This window comes from Arvicola amphibius, chromosome 18 (genome assembly GCF_903992535.2).
Source record: "Arvicola amphibius chromosome 18, mArvAmp1.2, whole genome shotgun sequence".
Taxonomy (NCBI): Eukaryota; Metazoa; Chordata; class Mammalia; order Rodentia; family Cricetidae; genus Arvicola; species Arvicola amphibius.
In genome coordinates this window covers 5,400,909-5,423,348 of record NC_052064.1, presented here as the reverse complement: position 1 = coordinate 5,423,348, position 22,440 = coordinate 5,400,909, and the positions used below count along the sequence as shown (strand labels likewise).

Here is a 22,440-nt window from a genome sequence, read left to right as displayed (position 1 = left end):
ACATACACACACGCACGCACACATACACGCACACACGGTGTATATGCACACACATACATGAGCACACACGCACGCGCACACATGCACACACGTGAACACGCGTGTGCGCACACGCACGCACACACATGCATGCGCGCACGCACACGCACACCTCCGTTAACAATTTTTATGTGTATTTGAGACACAGCGCCGTATTTTGATAATGTTTACACACAGTGTGAACCATCTACTTAAGCACCCACCTAATCGCTCATTTATCCATTCATCCACGGGCCGGGAGTAAGACTGGTATGGTGAGGTGAATGGGAGAGCCCAAACAAAGCAGAATTTGACCGCAGTGCCAGGAGAAACCAGACTCTGCGACATGACTCTAGCTCGCCTGGGAGAGAAGACTTTCTCCGAACTAGTAGCTAATAGTAGGAGTTGTTCAGTTGTAGGTGATTATTGACGTTAAATAAGTGTTTACTGGATGAATGAAGGCCCCAAATAAAAGTTAAAAATATTGACATTTCTAATACTGAGTTCTATTCTTTAGAGAGGAGGCAGTTGTATCTGGTCGGTAACTAAATCTTTTAGAAGGATTCTAGCACACCCCATGTGATGTCAGCCTCTAAATATCCATCCCCCAAAACACGCTTCTTGGGGCACGGCTGAAGCCAGGAATCAGGAGAGCCTCACTTTCTGCCATCTGCGTTTAATCCTATGGCTCCAGGCGTCTCCCCACTCCTCTGTGGTGCCCAAGTTTAAGTCTAGGCAAAAGTGTGTGCTCATGCATTAATTATACGATCACGCAGTGTAATGCTGGTATTTCTTTTTCAAAAGTTTAAACTTTCAAAATTGCTCTTTATTTTCTGCAACCTAAAGATACCCTTTTAAAGAAACATGAGATGCAGAATTATTTCATTTCCAGTTACACAAGATCAGATGTTCTACTCAGGACAAAATTTCTTTCTCATCGTCTCTCCATTTCCCCCCTCCTCCCTTTTGTTTTTGGTGTGTGTGTGCACGCGCACGTTTGTGTTGGCTTTTCAGTAGCCCGAGGGTCCACCTTGTTCAGCAGTTTCTGACCAGCCTGCTGCAGACACGGCTGTCTGGCGTTTCAGAAGATTTATCATGGACTCTAAGAACAGGCTTGCATCACCCTCCTGTGTCTCTTTCCTCATCTAAAATCTTTTGCTTTGACTTACCACTTTTCATTAGCCACCAAACATTGTTTATGCAAGATTTCCACCACCCATTTTTATTCACTGATAGCTCCTCCCTCCGGCGCTAAACCAAAATTGATTTCGGTCGCCTTTGATACATCCTGGCTTCCAATGTCCGAGATGGGCCAGATGAGTCAGCTCCCCTTAGCAACTATTAAAAAAAAAAAATCAACACTGATTTCTATTTAGTTTCCAGGATTAAGTCATGCAAAAATTACCAAAGTAGGAGATTTTGATAACTACACCTAGTCTCCAGGGATAAAGCTGTGCTCATGGGTTGAAAGGGAAACAAGAGCCCTAGTCAGCTGGCCTTAACCGATAGCCTGTGGTACAGCCGACTCCCAGCTGTCCTAGTCAGCTGGCCTTAACCGATAGCCTGTGGTACAGCCGACTCCCAGCTGTCCTAGTCAGCTGGCCTTAACCGATAGCCTGTGGTACAGCCGACTCCCAGCTGTCCTGGGGGGGAAGTCGAACAGCAGACTTGGGCGTTTTCAGCACCTGGCTCTAGTGCCCAGAAAAGCCTCTGCTGTTGTCTTTACTCCAGGCTAGTGTCAGGAAGCATTGGCCAGAAGGTCTACGATGTAGCTCCCAGAGGACTCAGCCTGTCGATTTTTTTTAAGAAAAGTGTTTGAGATGAGGAACTAAGTAATTTCTTGGTTGATTTAAAGGGGTGGTCATCGGTACTCGTTGAAAAAGCAACAGCCACAAAACCTGGAACAATAAATGCCTGCTGAATAATTTAGAAACCACTGCTGCACTCATCATCCATGCTGAGAACAGTCTCCTGAGCTTTACAATCAAACAGCAGATGCCAGGAGGGTCAGAAGATGTGGAATCAACGGGGGAGGGGGACACAGATATCCGGGTATCATTGTTTCTTCACTGGCTGGGAGCGAAAGCAGAGAGCTCAGCACTCTGCTGCCCCTTGACGCCAATCTGTTTCCAATTTTAAGCAGTCCAACAGTATTTGAAACTTGCCAGACTTCAAAGGATGTGGGATTCGACAGCTTCTCAGAACCCCATAGCTCAGAAGGTTCCAAGAGATTCCGGAGTGCTGGGTACCATGTTTTCCTGGCAAAGCGTCAGGTGAAGCCGAGTAACCCCCACCCCAGTGCTGGTTTCCCGACCACTCCCACCGTAAGAACTGGTAGACAGCTGAAGTTTCCCTGTACTTCCTAACTGACTCAAACATCTGTTATTCTCAGGTCAAGTGTCCAAAGGGAAGAACGTGTTAAATGCAAGATAATCCTTAGGAGGCCTTTTCTGCCCCTATGCTACCCCCAGAATATTAGTTTATCACACGTGAGATGAAACTTGCCTAAAGTTAAACAAAACCTGTCAGATTGCCTGCAGGCCAAGTAAAAAGGCAAGGAAGGAAAGCATGGTAGAGTTTATGCCGGTTTTTGATCCCTCTGTGACACACGCAGGATTTGTCCGTTGGGTCATGCCTGACATGATCAGGATGCCTGCAGTATGGCTCAGGAGAGCCATCATTCCCTGGATTATGATTTCTGCGAGGCCCATGTAGATTCTCCTTGCTTTATTTCCTTTCTGAAACCCTCCTGATAGCAGGCGGCATCACAGGCAGGCAGCGCTGGTCCATGACTCCCGAGTCAATGCCGACAGAGAAGACAGCTCTTGGGATGGCTGCTGTTTGTGCCAACAGAAAACATGCTCTTGCTAACTTCCCAAAGCCCGTGAGATAGGTAGAGATATTTTTATTTCGCTGTTCCAGATGAGGAAAGTTAAGGTTAAAAATGTGTTAGAGTCACATAAGCCCACAGGTTCCAGGTCTGAGCTTTTCTACAAGGCTAGAAACCTCCCTTGACTAGATCATCTTTGGTTCTGAAAAATGAAATTTATGCCCTGGCCATGCTGAAGCAGGCATGGGCAGCCCATAGATGGTGATTCTGTTGAATTTGTCCATATTGGGTCTCATGATCTAAGTTGATGCAGATGACTGACCAGGTCTCTTCCTCAAGAGGGCACCAGATCTCATTACAGATTGTTGTGAGCAACCATGTGGTTGCTGGGAATTGAACTCAGGACCTTTGGAAGAGCAGGCAATGCTCTTAACTATTGAGCCTGGTGGTGCAGGCTGGTAGGGTTTGCAGAAGGAGGCAGAGGCGGGAGGATCTGGAGTTTGAGGCCAGCCTGGACCACACACATCTTTGGTTCTACTATATCCTAAGATGAAGGGGCAAAGTCTTACTGACAGTCCTGAGACTTAGTCTCTTAGAGACCCTGGAATGCATGAGCCTGTCCTTACATGACCATGGGTCTCAGTTGTCATTTTCTTGAGACAATGTAAGAAAAAGGACAAAAAGTAGCGAGGGTGACCGGACAGAAACCAGCAGCCCTTCCTGCCCCAGAAGTACAGTGTAATGAACTTTCCTGACCTTCTTGTGCACTGGACCACTTCCCTTGGAGAAAGGGAAAGTGTAGGTGTCCCCGTTGTCCTTTGTCCTGCTGGCCTGTTTCTAGTGTGCAGATAAGATCTGAAGCCAGAAACTAGTCTGGAATTTTTCCAACAAATTCCGCTTACCAAAACGTAATTTCCCACTAGGAGATACGTTGTTCTTTTCCTGGTCTTCTCTCTGTTTTTCCAGGGTGCATTCTCCATCACTGCTTATTGCTCATCTTCCTGTCTCCCAGTTCTCCACCTCCTCCCTTCCTTCCATGCACCTACCGCACTGTATACTTCGGAAAAAATTCCCCTCTTTCAGTCCAAACTTATAACAGGACCTGTCCAAAGGTGTGCTCTTGAGAAAACATTTACTCGGATGATGAACAAGGCAATCTATTTGGGGGTCAGAAGGAAATAGTAGAATTTCTAAGATTACTAGATTTTTATTGATAGTATTTGCTTATATATACTTAAAACATGTTTAATCAATTATATATCTACATAATTTACAAAACATTAATATGTATTTATTGAGAGTATCTAATTAAAATATTTTTTCTATAGTTTTTCACAATTTAAAAAATTTGGCAGGTCCAGAGAGAGTCTGGTGACAATAATGGTTCCAGGTACAGTTTGCCATCTGTCAGCTGTGGCCCAGGCACCATGCAATCGCTTGGGCATATTAACCCACTGAAGCTCCCAATGAATAAATCATGAAGTGCCACATTTTTCCGTGCTGCAGAGGAAAGCATCGAGACCTAAGGAAGTTGAGTAATTTATCCAGTGATGCTGAACTCAGCCAAAAGGTCCCTAGACCTTGTGCAGGAAGGAAATAGTCCTGGCCACCTGTCATCTGCAGGAGTGCGTTCTCCTCCCTTGCATGAAGAAGAGACTCCATTCTCTGTGGAGTCTTCCTCAGTGAGCTAGCCTTCATCTGTGGGTCAACGGCTTGATGGGCATGGCTTCTAAAGCTACAGACAATAAGATAGCTACACAAACAGCTTTATACGAGGAGATCCAAGGAGAACATAAGAAAGTGAAGGGAGGAAGTAGGAATTTGGAGTCATTCCTGCTGCCTGGAAGAATTATTGGGCTTCGTAGACCACAGCTGAGCAGGCTGAAGCCAACATTTCTTCCCAAGTTGCCTTGTAAGTTCTAGACAATGTGAAGCACGGAAGCTCCTTTGCAGATGCTTGCCTTAGGCCTTGGCTTTGTCCCCTTTCCTCCCACAACTGTTCTTTTCCTGTTGAAGAGCAGGGATGTCTCCGGGGGCCTGGCTTCCCAGCAGAGGGGGAAGTGAGACCATTCTCACCAGGACAGGGCTCCAGGCTCTGCAGAGCACACGCCCAAAGCCAGGACCGGCTCCACGTGCTCCAATGCCCAGTAGGAAGGAGGCTGTCACTGAGGAAATGTGCCCCCATGTGTCAGGACTGTATGAGGCCCAAGTGCATCACGTATAATTGGGGAAATTGTGTTTTAGCTTTGTGCCAGTCCAATTCATCTTTATTAAAGAAGTTAGTTCTTGAGAGCACAATGGTTTTTCCAGAATTAGCAACAGAGAGAAAAACAAAACATAACCAAAAAACTCCAACTTTGTAGGACAGCTAATGGGGCCCTATTAGGCTCATGATCAAGGGACAGTGTCATGAGAATGGACGACGGAGGGAGGAGTTTGGGACAAAGCTGCCACGTGTTGAGATGGATTAAACCAGGATTTGGGCAAAGGAGCACTCGTGTGACAATCGACAGAGAGGAGCGAAACGTGATCCCGGCGAGGTACCCAGATTAGGAACGTAGTTATTAGCCCCCACGCCGTGACTCAGTGCAGGAGACACGGGGCGACATGGATATTCTCTGTAAAAGTGTTCCACACAGCAAGACCGGCTGATAAACTGGAAGGGAGTCAAAGTTGGTCACATTCCACCCTCTTTCCATCTTCACATTAAGGAACTGACTCGGAAGAAGTGTAAAGGGGAGAATAAGATTGACGTGAGGGACTGGGGCAGCTTTGGAGCCAGCGGAGAACCTGGCGGTTGTCTCTGCAGGAGACCGCGCTGAGACCCGCCCGCAGACGTGGGACCTCGGGGTGACTTACATGGACTTCCGCTTGCAGGCTCGCCACCAATTTAGCACAAACCCTGCACCGATCTTTTTGTCTCGGTTTTCCAGTTCAGCTGGGAATGTATCAGAGACTTTAAAATTACTTCTTAAGTTACTGAATTTAAAAACCTCCAAATATTTCAGTTTCAGAGTCTCGTAGAGTCTTCCTAAACGCACAGTAGGAACCGGCTCCCCCACAGACACTGGCACTAGGGGCTGAAGAGGCGCCTTGCATCTCCCTTTAAAGCCAGCCCGCTTCAAGGCTCTCCTTTTTTGATTAATTCTCATCACTCTCTGTGTGTACATCAGGTGTGCCACAGCGTGTGTGGGCTCAGAGGGCGACTTCAGGAATCTGTTCTGTCCCCTGCGTTCCTGGCTGTTGAACACCAGTCATTAGGCTTGCGTAACTAGCACCTTCACCACCAAATCGTCTCGGTCCCTCAGAGACCAAACACTGTTGGCGCTATGACTTGCCCACTCTCTAAGAGGAAACAATATTACCCCATATCTTGCAATATCAAAATTCTCATGTTATTAAGACAGACTTAATTTCCTGGAAGACACTTGCATAGGACCAATCCATATCCCATACTTACTGAGAATGTACTATGTTCTAATGGGATGCTTGTGAAAGTCCTCGAAACTAGCACAGTTCCAGAAAGGATCCCAAGAGACTCACTGCAGGCCTATTGGCAAGTGAGCTGAGAGACAAAGCCATCGATTCCGGTCAAAGGTGAATTCCCTCTGTACCACCCTGGGTGTTCCCTGAGCTTGTATATATCCAGCGACCCTTCTATCCCCGAACAGTGACCCCTTCCAATTCCTGGATGGCTTGGTTCTAGACATTACAGATTTCCATGTGAAGTTAGTCACAACCCAGGATGAGTCAGGCCCAGAAAGTGCTGAGCCCCATGGAAAATCCCAGTTCTGCATGGGCTCTGTCATCACTGTTAGCCGCTGCGGTCAGAGAAGGACAGTCGCCAAGTCGGCTTTCTCTCTGTCAGTATACATTTATTAACAGTGGTGCCACACAAAAGCTACCAGCAGCTAGCACTTAGTCTTTTCCAATGGGTTTAAAGTTTCTGCTGTCAGAACAGTCGCACATCACAGTATCTGGAAGTGTGCATTCACCGCGGAGTGGCCCCCTCAGGCTCGTCAGCATCCGTTCTCTCGTGTGCTCACCGTTCTGTGGTGAGAAGTTTTCGGATCTACTTGGACTGTGTTGCTTAGGCTTTTTTCCGCTTCTCATGAGCACGGGTCATTTCAGGAGAGGGAACCTCAACTGAGAAGATGTCTCTGTTACATTGGCCTGCGGGTCAAGTCTGTGGAGTGGGAAGGCTCATCCCACCCCGGGCAGTGCCACCCCTGGGCTGGTGGTCCTGGCTGAGGGAACTGTGGAGAGTGAGTGAGTGGTCAATGTTGCTGTAGGGATGTCCTGTGATGATCTGAAGCTACAAGATCCCTTTCATCCTCCAGGCTGTTTTGGGTCAGTATTTTATCACCGTGATAAAAACAAACACAATGACATCACTATCAACTGTAGTAATCTTCTGTTGACCTTCTCCCTCCAACATGCATGCCATCCTTCATAGTGGATCAAGTTAATCTCGTCTGGGTGCTTCCAACTTTAGTTCTTGTGTAGCTAAGGCAAGCACTAAACTTTATGAGGCACTCACCATGTGCTACACACTAGCAGTTCTTGTACAGTGCCTCTGATCATACTCTATGGAACTTTAGCAGTAATTGATTTTGATAGGAGCTATATCATATATACAAACACATATACACATATAAGCTGTGTAACTGTCCATTAGGATGGGTCCTATTACTATCTCCCCGCCCAGATTCAAACAGCATCAGAGCTGGGTGCCTAGCTAGACTGTATCTCCTCTAAATCTCCCCTTCTCTGTAGCTGTACACTATTTCTTTCTCATCCGTAGCTCTAAAACAAATGGCAGAAGCGGAGGGACAGAGGCACTCATGTTACACATGTACAGAGGTACAGCCATGAGTGTACCTGACACTTTAGTCCTTCCTCAGTCCCGAAAGCAAGGCTGGCATGTAGCCCAATGGGCATCCAGTTTCATAGAAATAAGAGCTATTATCTAGGAACCCGGTAGAATTCCCAAATCTAATACTCAAAGTAAAATTAATGGTGAAGGGTTATCGACAGAGAACTCTTAAGTGCATGAACCTCTTCACAGTGCTGCAGAACACTGGGCATGACTGGTGGTTGCCATGGTTACAGTGGTGAGGAGGGGGAGTGGCTGATGGTGCCATGGTTACAGTGGTAAGGGGGAATGGCTGATGGTGCCATGGTTACAATGGTGTGGAGGGGGAGTGGCTGATGGTTGCCATGGTTACTGTGGTGAGGCGGGACTTCTCTTGTATCACTTGGAATTAGTCATGGCATCTGATCTCCACTTGTCTTGATTTATTCTATTTTTACCGTCACACATTTAGCTTTATTTCTGTGGATCATTTTGTTCTTTGAATATCATTTTTATGTTAAAGACTTGATTATTTTTATTCCCTCCATCGTGTGCATGTGTGCATGCGTGCGTGTGTGTGCACGTGCGCGCGTGAGTGTGTGTATGTGTGTGTGTGTGTGTGTGTGCCCATATAGGCCAAAAAGAGGGCATCGGATCCCCTGAACTGTTTGGCCTGGGTTCAGGCCTTGGTCTTGGGAACTGGGAATCACACTCTGGTCCTCTGCTCTTGTAACTGCTAAGCCATTTCTCCAGCTCCTCATTTTGTTCTTATATAATATCTGCAGAGTTATAGAGTCTTTCTAAATTAGCACATTAGTAGAGACAGTATTGGGTTTCAGTATGGGACTTTTAAGCAAAATCTGTTTTTGTTGATTCTCTTCCTGTCCCCTCCCCCTCCTGGGATCATTCATCCCACCTGCCCCACCCCATGGCCTCCTTTCTGCTCCGTGTTACCTCCACTTGTTTAAACGCAGAGACATCATACGCTAAGGTCCATAGATGAGCTATGTGGGATTTGTCTTTCTAAGTCTCGGTTACCTTGCTCAATTCAGTACCTCCCCGCTTCAACCGCTTCCCTGAAAATTTCCTGATGTCAGTTTTCTCTATGGCCCAACAAATCCCAGTGTCTTTGTGTCCCATGCTTCCATTATCCAATCAACCATTAGCCACACACGGATGGCCGTCCAGGTATTGCCGCAGGGAAGCGGTGAGCCGCTCTGTGACAGATGACCATGCTGGCAATTCAGAATAATGCTATGCTCTAGGTATTATTCACCCTAATTAGAAGAGAAATGGGGGCTCCGAAAGTGTTTGTTAAGTTCTCATAGGTTGTACACGATGGAAAAAAATAAAAAGATATGCTCTTTCCACCGTCACCCCTGGCGTATCTGCCATCTGCTCTCACATCCACAGCCCTCTCTCCCGTCGTCTGGACAGATGTAACCCTGTTAATTGCTGATAGGCCAATCACATTTCGTCATGAGTGACTTCAGGAAAACTGGATTTTGCTAGCAGGAATTTGAGTATTGATAAACTTATAATTTGACGTGTATCTTTTGCTAACCAGATTTTGGATGTAATATTTTGTTATTTGTTTTGCTCACTGCAAAAATCTATATCGAAGGGTCCCAAATGAATACTAAATAAACCACTGCAGGTGAGTTAGCTTCAGACAGACACGGTATTGGATCCACAGAGACTAAGGGAAAGTAAGGGGGGAAAGTTGAAAGGGAGAGCACAAAGCAAACCCTGCAGCCTTGGGAATCTCTTCCAGTCGTACTGCAGGACCTCGCTGCACCTGGAACACCTGGATGTCTCCTACTGTACCCAACTGACGGACGATGCTGTAAAAACCGTAGCCATCTTCTGCACGCGAATCACGTCTCTCAACATCGCGGGATGTCCAAAGGTACGTGCGTGCGGCAGTCAGAGGGCAGCGCTGAGAGCGGAGCCGGGCAGGGCCGCAGTCGGGGCCGGACCTGACCCAGAACTCCCTTGCTTCTGTCACAGTGGGTGGGACCACTGGATGTTTCTTCCAGTCGCCGAACTGGAAATATCTTGAGCATTTTATTTGTGCCAAAGTAGAACTTAAAAACATCCAAAACATTATTCTCATGCAAACTTAATTATGTGCTAGAGATTCATTTGATTCATTTGATTCATGAATGAGAGAGATAAAGTCGGGGCACAGAGCATTAGAAAACACTGGGTAGGAACTCAAGAAAGAAGGTCTAATTATGGGTCTCAGGTTAGATCTAAAATTGGTTACTATCCTACAGGGCAATACAGACAGAACCTCGGGTTAGGGTTTCGACCAGATTGAAATAATTTACCTGTCTCATGAACAAAAAAAAATACTAAGTGTTAACACATAACTTCACTGACTTTGGGCCATAGTAAATAATAAACAGCACATGAAGTAAAGGCTTAAATCTTTAGACATTTCTTCAGTGGGGTGGTCAGACATGTCCCCATATTCCAACAAAAGGGCATGGAGTCATCTTCAGGCTTAATTTCAAGTGTTTGGCTACTTTCCTGACACTTGTTTACAAAAGACATAATGCTTACTATAAACACTGACTGTACAAATGCTTACGGGGAGTGAACCGCCCACTGCCACCATCAGAATACGCAAATGGCTGGCACTTAAAATTACTTATTTTGGGGGGCATTTTTCCATGTATAGAGAGGTCAGAAATGGTCACAGAAGTCCTGTGTTTTGTTTTAAAAGATGGACTATTTCTTTCAAAGTACAACATAACCTACTTTCTTTGTCTTATAGAAACCCAAGTCTGGGTTAACACAGCAGATCAAACATACACATCCAATTTCTCTTGAAGCCCCATCACAATTGCAGCTCAACAGCAGGACCCATCTGGAAAAAAAATTAGGAAAGGAAACAAGCAACGAGATTGGGGGAATTCGAAAACAGTTGAACAAATTGAGGTGACCCCATGAGCCCCATGCCACAGCAGAGAAAGCTGGGAACACCTGACAGGTTTTAAGCTTAGCAGTCCCGTAGACTTCAGGGAGTGCCTTGGGAGGAGACTAAAGTCAAGTCCTGGTTAGCATTCTGGAGGAGCAGAGGCCCAGGTCTCCTCTGCTCCACACCTTGGGGTGCACCTTCCCAACCAAACCAGAAGCATGGGCACCACCTTCTCCATCCAGCTTTCTCAACTCCAACAGAACAGAAGCTCCAGACAAGGCAGTTCTCTGCAAGGAGGTGGGTGGTCCTGTCACCCCTGCCCTCTAGGTACCTGGCTCCTGGGTTTCCATCTTGAAAACCAAGAATGTCTCCAGATACTGCCAAACGTCCCTAGGAGAGCAAAATTGCCACCGTCTAGAGACGGTAAAGCATCAGACGGTTTCTGTGCAGGGAAACGCCACGTTCAATTGTGTTTGAGCATAAAAGTGAAAGGGGAATTGAGGCCCCTGAACACAGAGAGCAAACATGTAGGCAAGTTTTCTTCTCACTCAGCATCCAGAATGTGGCTGCCAGAACTTCCCTTCAGGCAGGAGATTAGACACCTCTTCCCTGGAGACTCTGCCAGCCCCCAGTGAAAGACGGAAAACTGTTAGCCCAGCCTCCGCACTCGGTCTGTGGGAGACCCACACCGGACACACAGCCTCCGCACTCGGTCTGTGGGAGAGACCCACACCGGACACACAGCCTCCGCACTCGGTCTGTGGGAGACCCACACCGGACACACAGCCTCCGCACTCGGTCTGTGGGAGAGACCTACACCGGACACACAGCCTCCGCACTCGGTCTGTGGGAGAGACCCACACCGGACACACAGCCTCCGCACTCGGTCTGTGGGAGAGACCCACACTGGACACACAGCCTCCGCTCATGGGCTAGCCCTCCCCTGCTCATCACAAATGGCCTGTCGAGCATTCTCAGACGAGCAAGGAAGTCTCTAAACAGAAGTGCAAAAATCCAAACATGTTATCAGGGAGAACCTGGAGGTGGTAAAATAGGCAGAAGAAAGGGATCTTGAAAATGCTTGGGAACTGCAAGTCGTCGGAAGCTTGTTCTGTTGTTCTGCTCTGCACACCCGCCGCCTTCTGTTTGAACAGCATCGCCCGGTTCTTGGGGGCTGTGCACTCTTGCCGGGCTGCAAATTCAGCTGCTTTTCTGTTGGCTTGAGTGGATCAAGGGTCATCTGGAACCTTCTAAGTCTTCACACTAATGTATCAAAGAAGAGGAGGCAGGAGGGAAGAAGATTAGCAAACAGGGGCAAACTGAAGCCAGAAACTTTACAGGAAAAAACTTTTTTTTTTTTTTTTTTTTTTTTTTTTTTTTTTTTTTTTTTGAGACAGGGTCTCACACTTAGGCCAGACTAGCCTTGAACTTTTATAGACTAGACTGTCTCTGGATTAGACACCATTCTCCTACCTTGGCCTTCCAAGTGATGAGATTACAGGTGTGTACCACCATGGCCTGCTACATGATTTCTTTTAATAATGTATTCTGTCAGAACAAGGGAAACAATGTTTTTCTGGCCCATGTCACCTGGTTCTGGGAGTAAGCTGCGTCTTCGAGAAGCTGCAGAGGCCACCTGATTCTGCATGTTGGCCACGAGAGCTCACAGCACAACTCAGGGGAAACTACTCTGGGTACAGCACAAAGCAGACGGAAGATGAGGGCAGGCTTTCTCGTGGTTCTGCTAACAAAGGCTCTAAAGAGCACTGAGAAGAGAGGAGAGGCTTCCTTCTTTAGAGAGACAGAATCCCTCTAGAAACAAAGGGTTTCTCTCTTGCACCTTGAGTAAAGAATATTCGATATAGATGAATTAACATCAAATGCATCACTCTGTACTTAACATTTAGGGGAAGAAAAGGGAAGCAGAGGGATTTCCTCAGAACAGTAGGAACTGGGCTTGGCTTTCCCACCCAGGCTGTGCTAGTTAAGTCAAGTGTGTGTCTTGATTCAAAAGCAGAAGGGAAATTGATTTGGGCCAATCTGGTGGCTTACTTGCTTCACTTTGCCTAATTGATCCTACTCACATTGTTTTTGAGGGGCTGTAAAGAATGTTGAGAGTCTGGCTCATTATTCCAGCTGCCCACAGGCAATTTCAGTATCTATTCTGTCTCTGGGAAGGCTGGCTTTTCCCAGGAGCCCCCTCACCTCCAGGTCAATCAGCAGGGCTGGGCCCTCATCTCCATGGCACTGAGATGCCAAGGAAAGAAAATGCCCGAGACCAGGAAGAGAGTGGGTTGCCATGAGTCCAGGGCAAAGGCCTTAGCAGTGTGACTCTATTGTTACCGTTGATGGTCATGGCATCAGCTGAAGGTAGGAGTTGCTAATAGTTACAAAGGAAGAATAAGGAGAAAAGAAAGAAATGAATGATGATAACGAAATATTTACACAATTCATCTCTGAGGGAAAAAGTCTCAAGTAGGCAATGGGTAACTGTTAACCACATTTGTGTTGGGGGTGTAGGCGTCAGGACGCAGACTCTCTGTAGACTGGTATGACTTGTCTGAGACAGAATATGCTCATACACAGCAAGTGCCATGAAGCATGATTTGCAGAAAGATCGAAGGCCAAAAGGGGTCAGTACTCCCCAAAGCCCAGAACCACCACCACAGTGGAGGAGGAAGTCTCCACCAGACACCCACAAAGCCCAGAATGGCCGCCATAGAGGAGGAAGCCTCCACCAGACACCCACAAAGCCCAGAACAGCTGCCATAGAGGAGGAAGTCTCCACCAGACATTATTTCCCTCATACTGTAGCCAAGCCACTTAGCCTCACCCATGGGTTTTATCCCAAAGGGGAAAATGATAGCTAAGACGAGCCACCGTGGGGCACCCTGTTTGCAGGGCAACTGGAGCAGAGCCCGGGGTGTCCAGCCAGTGCCCCAGCTCAGGACGCTGCACTCCTGCAGTCTAGACGTTCTCTAGAGCTAACGACCAAGAAGGAGGAGTCACCTGGATGGATCCAGCACCCATTGGGAGACTGCCAGGCTCACGAATACACTTGAGAAGCCGTGGTTGAAGTGGGGACCACCCTGGAGCCCTTATGCGTTTGCACACATGGTCCCTAGCGGGTGGAACTGTTTCAGAAAGTTACAGAACTGTTAGGAAATGGAATCTTGGAAATCCTTCCAGTTTAGAGATTTCAACATGGTCATAAGACAGAGGTTTAATAGTGGTTATGAAAAATGATCAATGGATTTTTAAAAATCATATATCAGCATGGGATGCCCAACATGTGATGCTGGATAATGTTTATAGTCTATTGCTATGCAACCAACCACGCCCTGAAATTAATGGCCTGGGCAATGCCTATCTTTTTAAACTTTAGAAAATATTTTAGTTTTAATTGTGTGTGTGTGTGTGTGTGTGTGTGTATACGTGTGTCAGTGTGGAGGCGTGTGCACCTGGCTGCAGTGCCCAGAGGCCATTCCCACTGGAGCTGGACTTCCAGGCAGTTGTAAGCAGCCTGGTATGGGAGCAGGGAACCAAACTCAGGTCCTCTGCAAGGGCGAACACACTCTCAACCCCAGAGACATCTCTCCGCCCAGACCTCTCCCATTTTATTTGCTCCCAAGCCAATGTGCCAGCAAACTGGGCCGGTGTCTGTTGTTTCTCCTACCTGGGACTGTGCTGGGGTTGTTCATGTGGCTGCAGCCACCTGCTGCCTCCCCTCAGCGCTGCCTGGACGTGAGTCCTCAACTGAGGAATTCTTTGACTGGACATGGTGTTGCCCTCCTACAGGCTCCATGAGCTGCTTCTAGCCAGCAACGCACCACAGGAAACAAGAGGTCAAGCAGAAGAAGATGGTAGCGTTGTTAGCATGTTGATACCTTTTTCAAATTTCCCAGAACTTAAGACATGTTGTAGAATGTTCAAACGTAGTTATGTTTTAAGGTGACATATTCGTAGTTGTTTCTCCTTTGCTAATCTTTAAGGTAATGTGCTTCTATTTCTTCCAAAATAGGAATTAAATTTAAAGAAACCCAAAGAGTTTTCCAGAGACACGGAGCCGTGTTGGGAATAACAATCTGTCCAGTGAGCCAAGGCCAGGATCTTGTATTCCCAGGGAAGTTGGGATGTTAGCCAACTCCTCTCTGCCCCCAGTTTCCAGCGCTTGAGTCATAACCCCCAGACATCACCTCGCTATTGGACACACGGAACTTCCAAACTACTGATGAGGGCTCCTTTTCAGGGCTTTGTCAAACCCTCCCACTCCAAGTCCCATCACCTCATTGTCCTATAATGCTGAAGGAGGCTTTTCAGCGACACCAGATCTGCAGAGACCCAGACAGCATGGCAGGGATGTCTGAGGAATTTTGTGAGAACCAGTTACGATTCGGAGCCTTGGGTCCAAGCATGTTCCAGAAACGGGGAATACTTAGACAATGACAGCATCTGTTTTCCCATATTTAAAAAGTATACATTTCAAACCAGAGGGCTTTTCTGCATCATTTTCTTAACTTTACGTTAAAGAAGCAATGAGCTAAGCCTCATCGTGTATGTTTTTTAAATGCATAAATAAAGTAGGAAATTAAATCCAGTTGGAAAAATTCCTTCCGGGAGAGTAATCTCGTTTACTCTGCAAGTTTCAGTTCATCTATAAATCAAGAGCTGGACTCCCAAGTCAGTGAAGTAAGCTAGCAATGGAGTTGAATTGGCTCTGCGGGACAGCTGGACAGACTTGTAGATGACGGAACACGGCCGAGATCGGTCTGAGCGGGCCTTGTCCCGTCTGTGGTGTCTGTCCATATCCCTCTTGCCCCACACCTACTGCCGCCTTTCTGGAACCGGCCGCTCATTCTTGCGTTCTGACCTATGGGGTGTTCAGACCTTTCTCATGGAAGCTCGATCCCATATGGAGAAGAACTTCAGGCGATATGTTTGTAGGTCTGCAATACAATGCTTCACCGAGGATTTCAAGCACGGACGGCCCCGCTGCACAACAAGTGTTCACTACTAAAGCAAAACTGACAGCGTTTCTCATCCAGACCAGAGGATGCCTAAGTGAAAAAGAACGAGATCATGACTCCCCGTGGTGTCCCTTGCGGCAAGCAATTTCCTCTTCTACTCTTATTTGGAAGTAGTTAAACCTCAGGCTTGGCTTATCATGGAATAAACACAGGGAAAGAAAGCCTGCCAAGGTCTTGGTTTGTTTGCTATGGCCAGGTGCTTGTCCCCTCCCCCATACTGGCCACCAATGTCCAACTGTGACAGTCCACGTAACAACGCCACACAGTGGGGCCTTTGGTGGTGGTGGTGGGGTAAATAGGTTTAGAAGAGGTCATGAGGGGATGCTGGCTGGAGTTCTCTATGCCACTAGAGCACTGTATGAGGCAGTCATCTGCAACCCTGCACCTCACCCCACACCGTAGGTGCAGCCATTGTTTGTGGTCTTGGATCTCCCAGGTCTCTGCATGATAAGAAATACGTGCTTGATGTCTGAGCCACCTAATCTATCATATTTTATTTTATTAGTACCCTAAGTTAAAATACTGCTCTCCTGCGGGCCAGGGCTGCTCAGTAACTGCCTCTTACTCTGGCTGTGTGCAGATTACTGATGCAGGCCTGGAGACGTTATCGGCAAAGTGCCATTATCTGCACATCCTGGATATCTCTGGCTGTATCCTACTTACAGACCAGATCCTTCAAAACCTTCAAATAGGCTGCAAACAACTCCGGATCCTCAAGATGCGATTCTGCAGGTCCATCTCCGTGTAAGTAAGAGCTGGGTACGGCAGGGCTCGGAAATGCCCGGAGAGCATGGCATGTGGCGGTACCATTGGAAACGCCGGGAGAGCATGGCAGGTGTCGGTACCATTTGTAAGAACTGAAACCAACATTCTGAGTTGAACCAGGGATGCCCTTCTAAAATTCGCCTCACGGTTTTATATTCCTTTCACAGAAGGCTTTTACTTTCAGCACCTTTCTGTCTATGGTCATGCAGGCGACCAAAGTGACTTCTGCCCCTTGTCACTTAGTTCTAGCTCTGCTGCTGAAATGCAGTCCACTCGGTTCCCCCTGAGTAAAGCAGCTCTTTGACCCCAGACTTGAAGATCTTGGGACTAGGGAAGTGGGACTCCTGAGGCCTCGCTGCTTCCTACTTGGGCCACGGACCCACTACTTGGTTGAGGTTGCCTGCGGGTGGAACGGAGGAAGAGCTGGGGTGAGGAGGACTGGAAGCACCTCCCCCCCCCCCCCACACACACTAGAGCACACACAGAAATGAATGCTGCCCCGTGCACTTCCTGTGTCGTTCTTTTCCTGTGACACTGCCACAAGCAGTGACCAGACCCCGGCCACTTTTCTTCTTTGTGCGGATTTTTCTTAGTCCCCTACTATTTGTTTTTATTTTTCATACCATAATTTTCACAGAACCTCTTGTCACGTGACAAGATGGAGAACCAGTACTTTGCATAATGCACTCATCATAACTTTTATAGAATCCATGGAGGAGCACTGAATTCACGCCAGCTTCTCGCTGACTGAAGAACTGTGTTACACAATCCACTATTGATTCATCCCCAAACTTAGCAGTGTATTCTCAGCCTCATTATCAACGAGCCACAACTCTTTAAAACCAGTGCTTTCGGAAACCACAGGCCGCAGATAATTGGATCAAATTCCAAGTCCTTTACTCCCTAAACAAATTCTTCCCCAAAAGTCAAGGGCGCTGCTGTCTCTGAGTGTAATGTCGTTGCATCAAAGACAGGGCCGGCAGGATTGTTACAGCTTTGTTCGCTATTTTAGTTCTTACTGTAGACATCGTCTACTTCCTAGTGTGTGTGTGTGTGTGTGTCTGCGCGTGTGCACGTGCCTGCACACATGTATGTACATGTTTGCTTTTCAGCTATCATCAATGAGATCATCCCTAGTTTATTTTAGTATGTTAATGGCATATAAAAAAAGCTACTGGGCTTTGGATGTTGACTTTTTGTAACTGGGTATTTTATTGAAAGTATTTACCAGACTTAAGAGTTACTGAGAAGAGTCACTGGTGTCTTTTATAGTGCACGGCCATACTGTCTACAGATAATTTGAGTTCTCCTTTTCTCCCTGTATTCTTTCCATTTCCTTTTCTTGCCTTATTGCTTTGGTTAAGAATATAAGCATGATATTGAAGAAGGGTGAAGGGAGTGGATACTCCTGTCACACCTTTGATTTTAGAGGAAAGGCCTTCCCCCTCAATTAGTATGCTTGTTATAGGTTGTCGTAGTCTTGTTATGTTGAGGTATGCTCCTTCTATCCTTGGTAGTTTTCGCTTTGGAGTCTTCATCATAAATGGATATCTAATGTTGTCGAAGGCCGTTTCTACATCTCCTGAACTAATCTGACTCCTGAGTCTCTTTATGCTCTGTATTACGTTTATTGGTTTGCATGCTACACCATCTTTACATCACTGCCATGAAATCATCTTGATTATAGTAGGTGATCTTCTTAATGTGTTGCTGCATTTGACTGTGATTTTTTACATCTCTGTTCATCAGAGATGAACTGTGTGTATGCCTGTGTGTATGCACATGCACACGTGTGTCCTTTGTTTTCTTATTTCTTCCTAAGAAAGTCTAACAATATTTTTTAATCATTTGGCTATGAACCTCTTTGAGTCACAACCTTCCAAGAAAGATATATCCTGGAGACAAAACTACATGGACTTTTAGCAAGTTCATGGGCCTTCCTTCCTAGAGTTCACCCTGCATCCACAGGGGTATGTGAGCTCTGAGGACGAGGTCCTTTCTGACATTGTCAGCCATCACAGGGAGGGGAGAGAGGTCAGGTTGTTCCTCCATCAAAGAAACCGGAGCTGCATCAGGCTGAGCCTGAACTCAAAAGCGCTGTAAGTGACTTCGTGTTCCTGCTCCTTGGCCCAGACAAGGAAATCCTCACTGCCTGGTAAGCCCTGAATCGGCTGAACTACAGATCCTTTCCCCTGGGGTGCCCGATCGTTTTACACAATTCCCAACTTTCACAAAAGCCAAGCTCTGCCTTGCATGTGACTAGTGATAGTGTGCTTCCAATTCCAAATTTGGTCAAGTTTGAAAACCGTAGGGATTTTTTTTCTGCAGCTCGCTAACGCTCAGCACCATTCTTGCAGGGCGGCAGCTCACAGAATGTCCGCTGTGGTCCAGCACCAGGAATACAGCTCCGGCGACCCCCCGAGATGGTTTGGGTATGACTCCGAAGGCAATCCTCTCGCAGAGCCTCACAGGAGAATGCCAGTTAGAAATTTCTCAGAACTGATAGTCAAAGAGGCTTTCAGCAGTGATGAGGAAGGTCTAGACTCCAACCTCCAATAGGAAAAACAGAACATCTGGAACTGATTTTGATGTTTCTCCATTTGATGTTCATATTGTTAGTTGCTGGCTCCCAGTAACAACACAAAAAAGCCACATGCCTCTGTGTCTTACTTCAAAGCAAACATCACCTCAATCTCATGAGACCCCACGGTAACCCAGTAAATTTATTTTCAAACATTTATTTATTTAATGTATGTGTGCCCGTGTGAGACTGTGTGTGCAGAGTCCACAAAGTCTGAGAACTGGGGTCACAGAGGACTGTGAGAGTTATGTAGGTGCTGGGAATTGAACTTGGGTCTCCAAGGCCAGGGAAGACTTTTGACCACTAAGTCATCTCTTCAGTTCCAAGCAAACTAAGTTTAGTGAGATGATCAGACCCAAGGTTACAACATAGGAAACAGCTTGGAAGACATGGCTTTTGTTTTTTAAGCAAGTAGGAGATGCTCTCCAGAGAGGACAAGAAAGGAGATGGCCACAGAAACCAGTCAGCTCGTGAGCCAAGGTGATGGATGACTCTGAGGATCTGTCAAGCTTTGACATACATGACAGGGACATTTCAAAGGCAAGAAGAAGCTTTCTAATAGTTTCCAGACATTTGACAATAAAGGAGAGCTAAAAAATCCCTAGATTCAACACTCAACAGAAGCAAATTAGAAACAGGAGCGATGTGGCCAGAAGGGGCGCTGCCGGGGCACTTGCTGGGTCTTCTTAGCATGTTTGGGCTGCACAGGGATGCCAAGGACAAAAACAAGACACCTTCCAATCTTTCCCTGAGGAACTGCCCTTTAATTTCCTATCTGAAGACTAATTTAATATGCTTTTTTTTTTTTTTACCATTATTTGATCCATTATCTTTACCCTCATAGGATCTGATGTTGCCAGCCAGGGGGAGACCTTTTCTGACCGCTACACACACGCTGTGGCAGGGACACTGGACCAGCCTTTTGCCTATTTCCCCAGTCCCTTATCTCTTAAACGAGGTTAGCCTGTTTACCTACAATTTGAAACAGTTGAAACATTTAAAAGTTTTAAAAAGGTCTCTGCACCCTATTATTCTTGAGTATCCTGTATCAGTTAAAGGCTTTTAAATAATTTCCTTCCCTCTTTCTGGATGTTGTTGGAATCAGTGGTAGAAAGTCCACGGGAGTCAAGAGCAAAGGGATCCTGTTAAAACAGCAAGTTTTACATCTGCACCAAATGACTACAGTACGAGTGAGACCTTTAACTTTGGGGTTTGTGGCAGCTGCGTGAGGGCTGGCTTCAGGAGTCTGACCCGAGTGTTCTGTTCACACAACTCGGGAGACATAAAAGAGGCAGCTGGATTCTAGGAGAGAAACATTTACATGGGGAAGACCAGGGCAAGGAAAACAGACCCCACTATACCACCGAAGAAACTCAGCAGGTGGCTTATGGTCAAAGCCCGTTCCAAACTCTTAATGTCTTTGTAATAAGAAGGAGGGGCCTGTTTGTGCATCCCGAGGAGGTAAACTTCAGAGCTACAGAAATGGACTGGAAAGGCAGGAGTTAGAAAAGCAAGCTATGGAGGGAGGCCACTGTGTACAACCCACTAATAACTACTCTGAGCATCCTCAGCTGAATTCTAATTCATGGCCTTTGGGTTGTTGTTGGCTACTTTTATCAACTTTATTTTTAGTCATGAAATGTTTTTCTAATTGCCTAAGAGTGGGAAAATATTATAAAAACTGCCTTACTGCCTCGTCACTTCCTTTGCTTAACAGCTCACTGCACAAGCACCACACAGAATGTCCCAGCATGTGAGACAGTCCATTTTATATAAATTCCCGTTTTATTAAGAGTAAATTCTAAGGGGACAGTCACAAACCAACAAGGCGGACTTTATTTCACAAATAAGATATTGGAAAGAATGTGAAGAAATGGGACATCAATAAAAGGAGACTTATTATAAATAATATTTAGAAAAGTTTATTTGAAATCAGTGTCTAATCACTAATTTATCAAAATCAAAATATAATCCAACAAATTGATCTGCTCAGTGTAGTATAGTTAATGTTATAGTAGCCATTTCTAAAGAAATGGAATTCATAAAGGAATTCTAGAAATTATAGCCCGCCTTATAAAAGTGATTGTATCGTTATACATCTGATGACAGAATAACAGTTCTTTCCCACAGTGAGGTCCATCATCACCTGCGCAGACACACTAAATCAGAAGCACCTGCTTCACCCACATGAGAAGTGTTTGATTCACCACTTAAAGACAAAGCCACAGGAGGTACTGAGAAACCCTCACGTGGGCTGCAATAACAACAACCCTCAGGTGACTCTGGCATCTCTCGAGGGGGCGTCGTGGAGAGGGTGTGACATGCCCAGAATCATGTTAAATATCTTGGCCAACCAAGCAGAGCTTTCTCCAGCTCATATGGAAGTCAGACGTTCAGAGCAGGAGGACTCCGGGTGCCCCGCGAGGAAGGAGATGGCATAGGGAAAGAGTGACCCTCTGTGGAAGGCAGCAAGACAACAATGTCACCCAGGCATAAATAATGCGATCTCCCTATAATGTGAGTGAACCTGGGCGCCTTCTCCCTGCAGTCCCGGGTAACATCCTCAGCCTGGCCCACACCTCTGCTCCAGCCAAGAGACGCACGGAGCACAAGGCCCACATCACCAACTATAAGCTGCTGAAGGCCATCTGAAGTCATTAAATCTGGCAGAACTGTTCTCTTGCCCTCATCCAAGGATTTGCTTTTTTATTTCTTCAGTAACTCGTAGCTGATAAATTCTGAAGTAATGCGTAAGTTTTAAATTGTGTGTCACCTGAAGCAGCACGAGGAAGCCTTACGCTGTTCCATTCAGGTTGTGAGCCGTTCCTTTGCACGCACATCCACGCTAGCTGTGTATACTAGCTGTCCGTCAGTCACGCGGTGGCCACACTGGCCTCCAGCCGTCACCGTGGTGTCACGGTGCCAGAGTCTCATCAGTCCTTACATTAGTAATGGCTCTAAAGTACAATTGTAATGACATTTGCAATTGGGTCTGACAAAAAGAAGCCACAAAATGCTTTAAGGAAAAAGGTAAAAGTTCTCGACTTGGGAAGAAAACAAATTATACGCTGAGGCTGCTAGGCCCTACGGTCAGGGTGGATGCACTGGTGTGACCCTGCAAAGAAGGAAGCCATCTCTTTTGCTACTGGAAGAACAATGGCCAGAGTTTTGCTCAGAGTATATAACCGCTTAGTTGAACAGAAAAGGCAGTCAGCTGGCATGTGTTTATTAAGAAACAGTTTACAAGCCGGGCGGTGGTGGCGCACACCTTTAATCCCAGCACTCGGGAGGCAGAGGCAGGTGGATCTCTGTGAGTTCGAGACCAGCCTGGTCTACAAGAGCTAGTTCCAGGACAGGCTTCAAAGCTACAGAGAAACCCTGTCTCGAAAAACCAAAAAAAAAAAAAAAAAAAAAAAAAAAAAAAGAGTTTACAGGAGT

General features: G+C 46.5%; 1 protein-coding gene across 1 annotated transcript in view; it reads left to right on the top strand.

Annotated features, from left to right (window-relative positions):
- The window catches only part of Fbxl13 (F-box and leucine rich repeat protein 13), a 145,018-nt gene extending 126,038 nt beyond the window's left edge, over nt 1-18,980 (top strand). The window contains exons 19-21 of the mRNA XM_038315584.2: nt 9,478-9,612; nt 16,237-16,400; nt 18,779-18,980. Coding sequence (XP_038171512.2) covers nt 9,478-9,612; nt 16,237-16,400; nt 18,779-18,980 — 501 coding nt within the window. The remainder of the gene's footprint in view (nt 1-9,477; nt 9,613-16,236; nt 16,401-18,778) is intronic.
- Nucleotides 18,981-22,440: the final 3,460 nt, after the last annotated feature.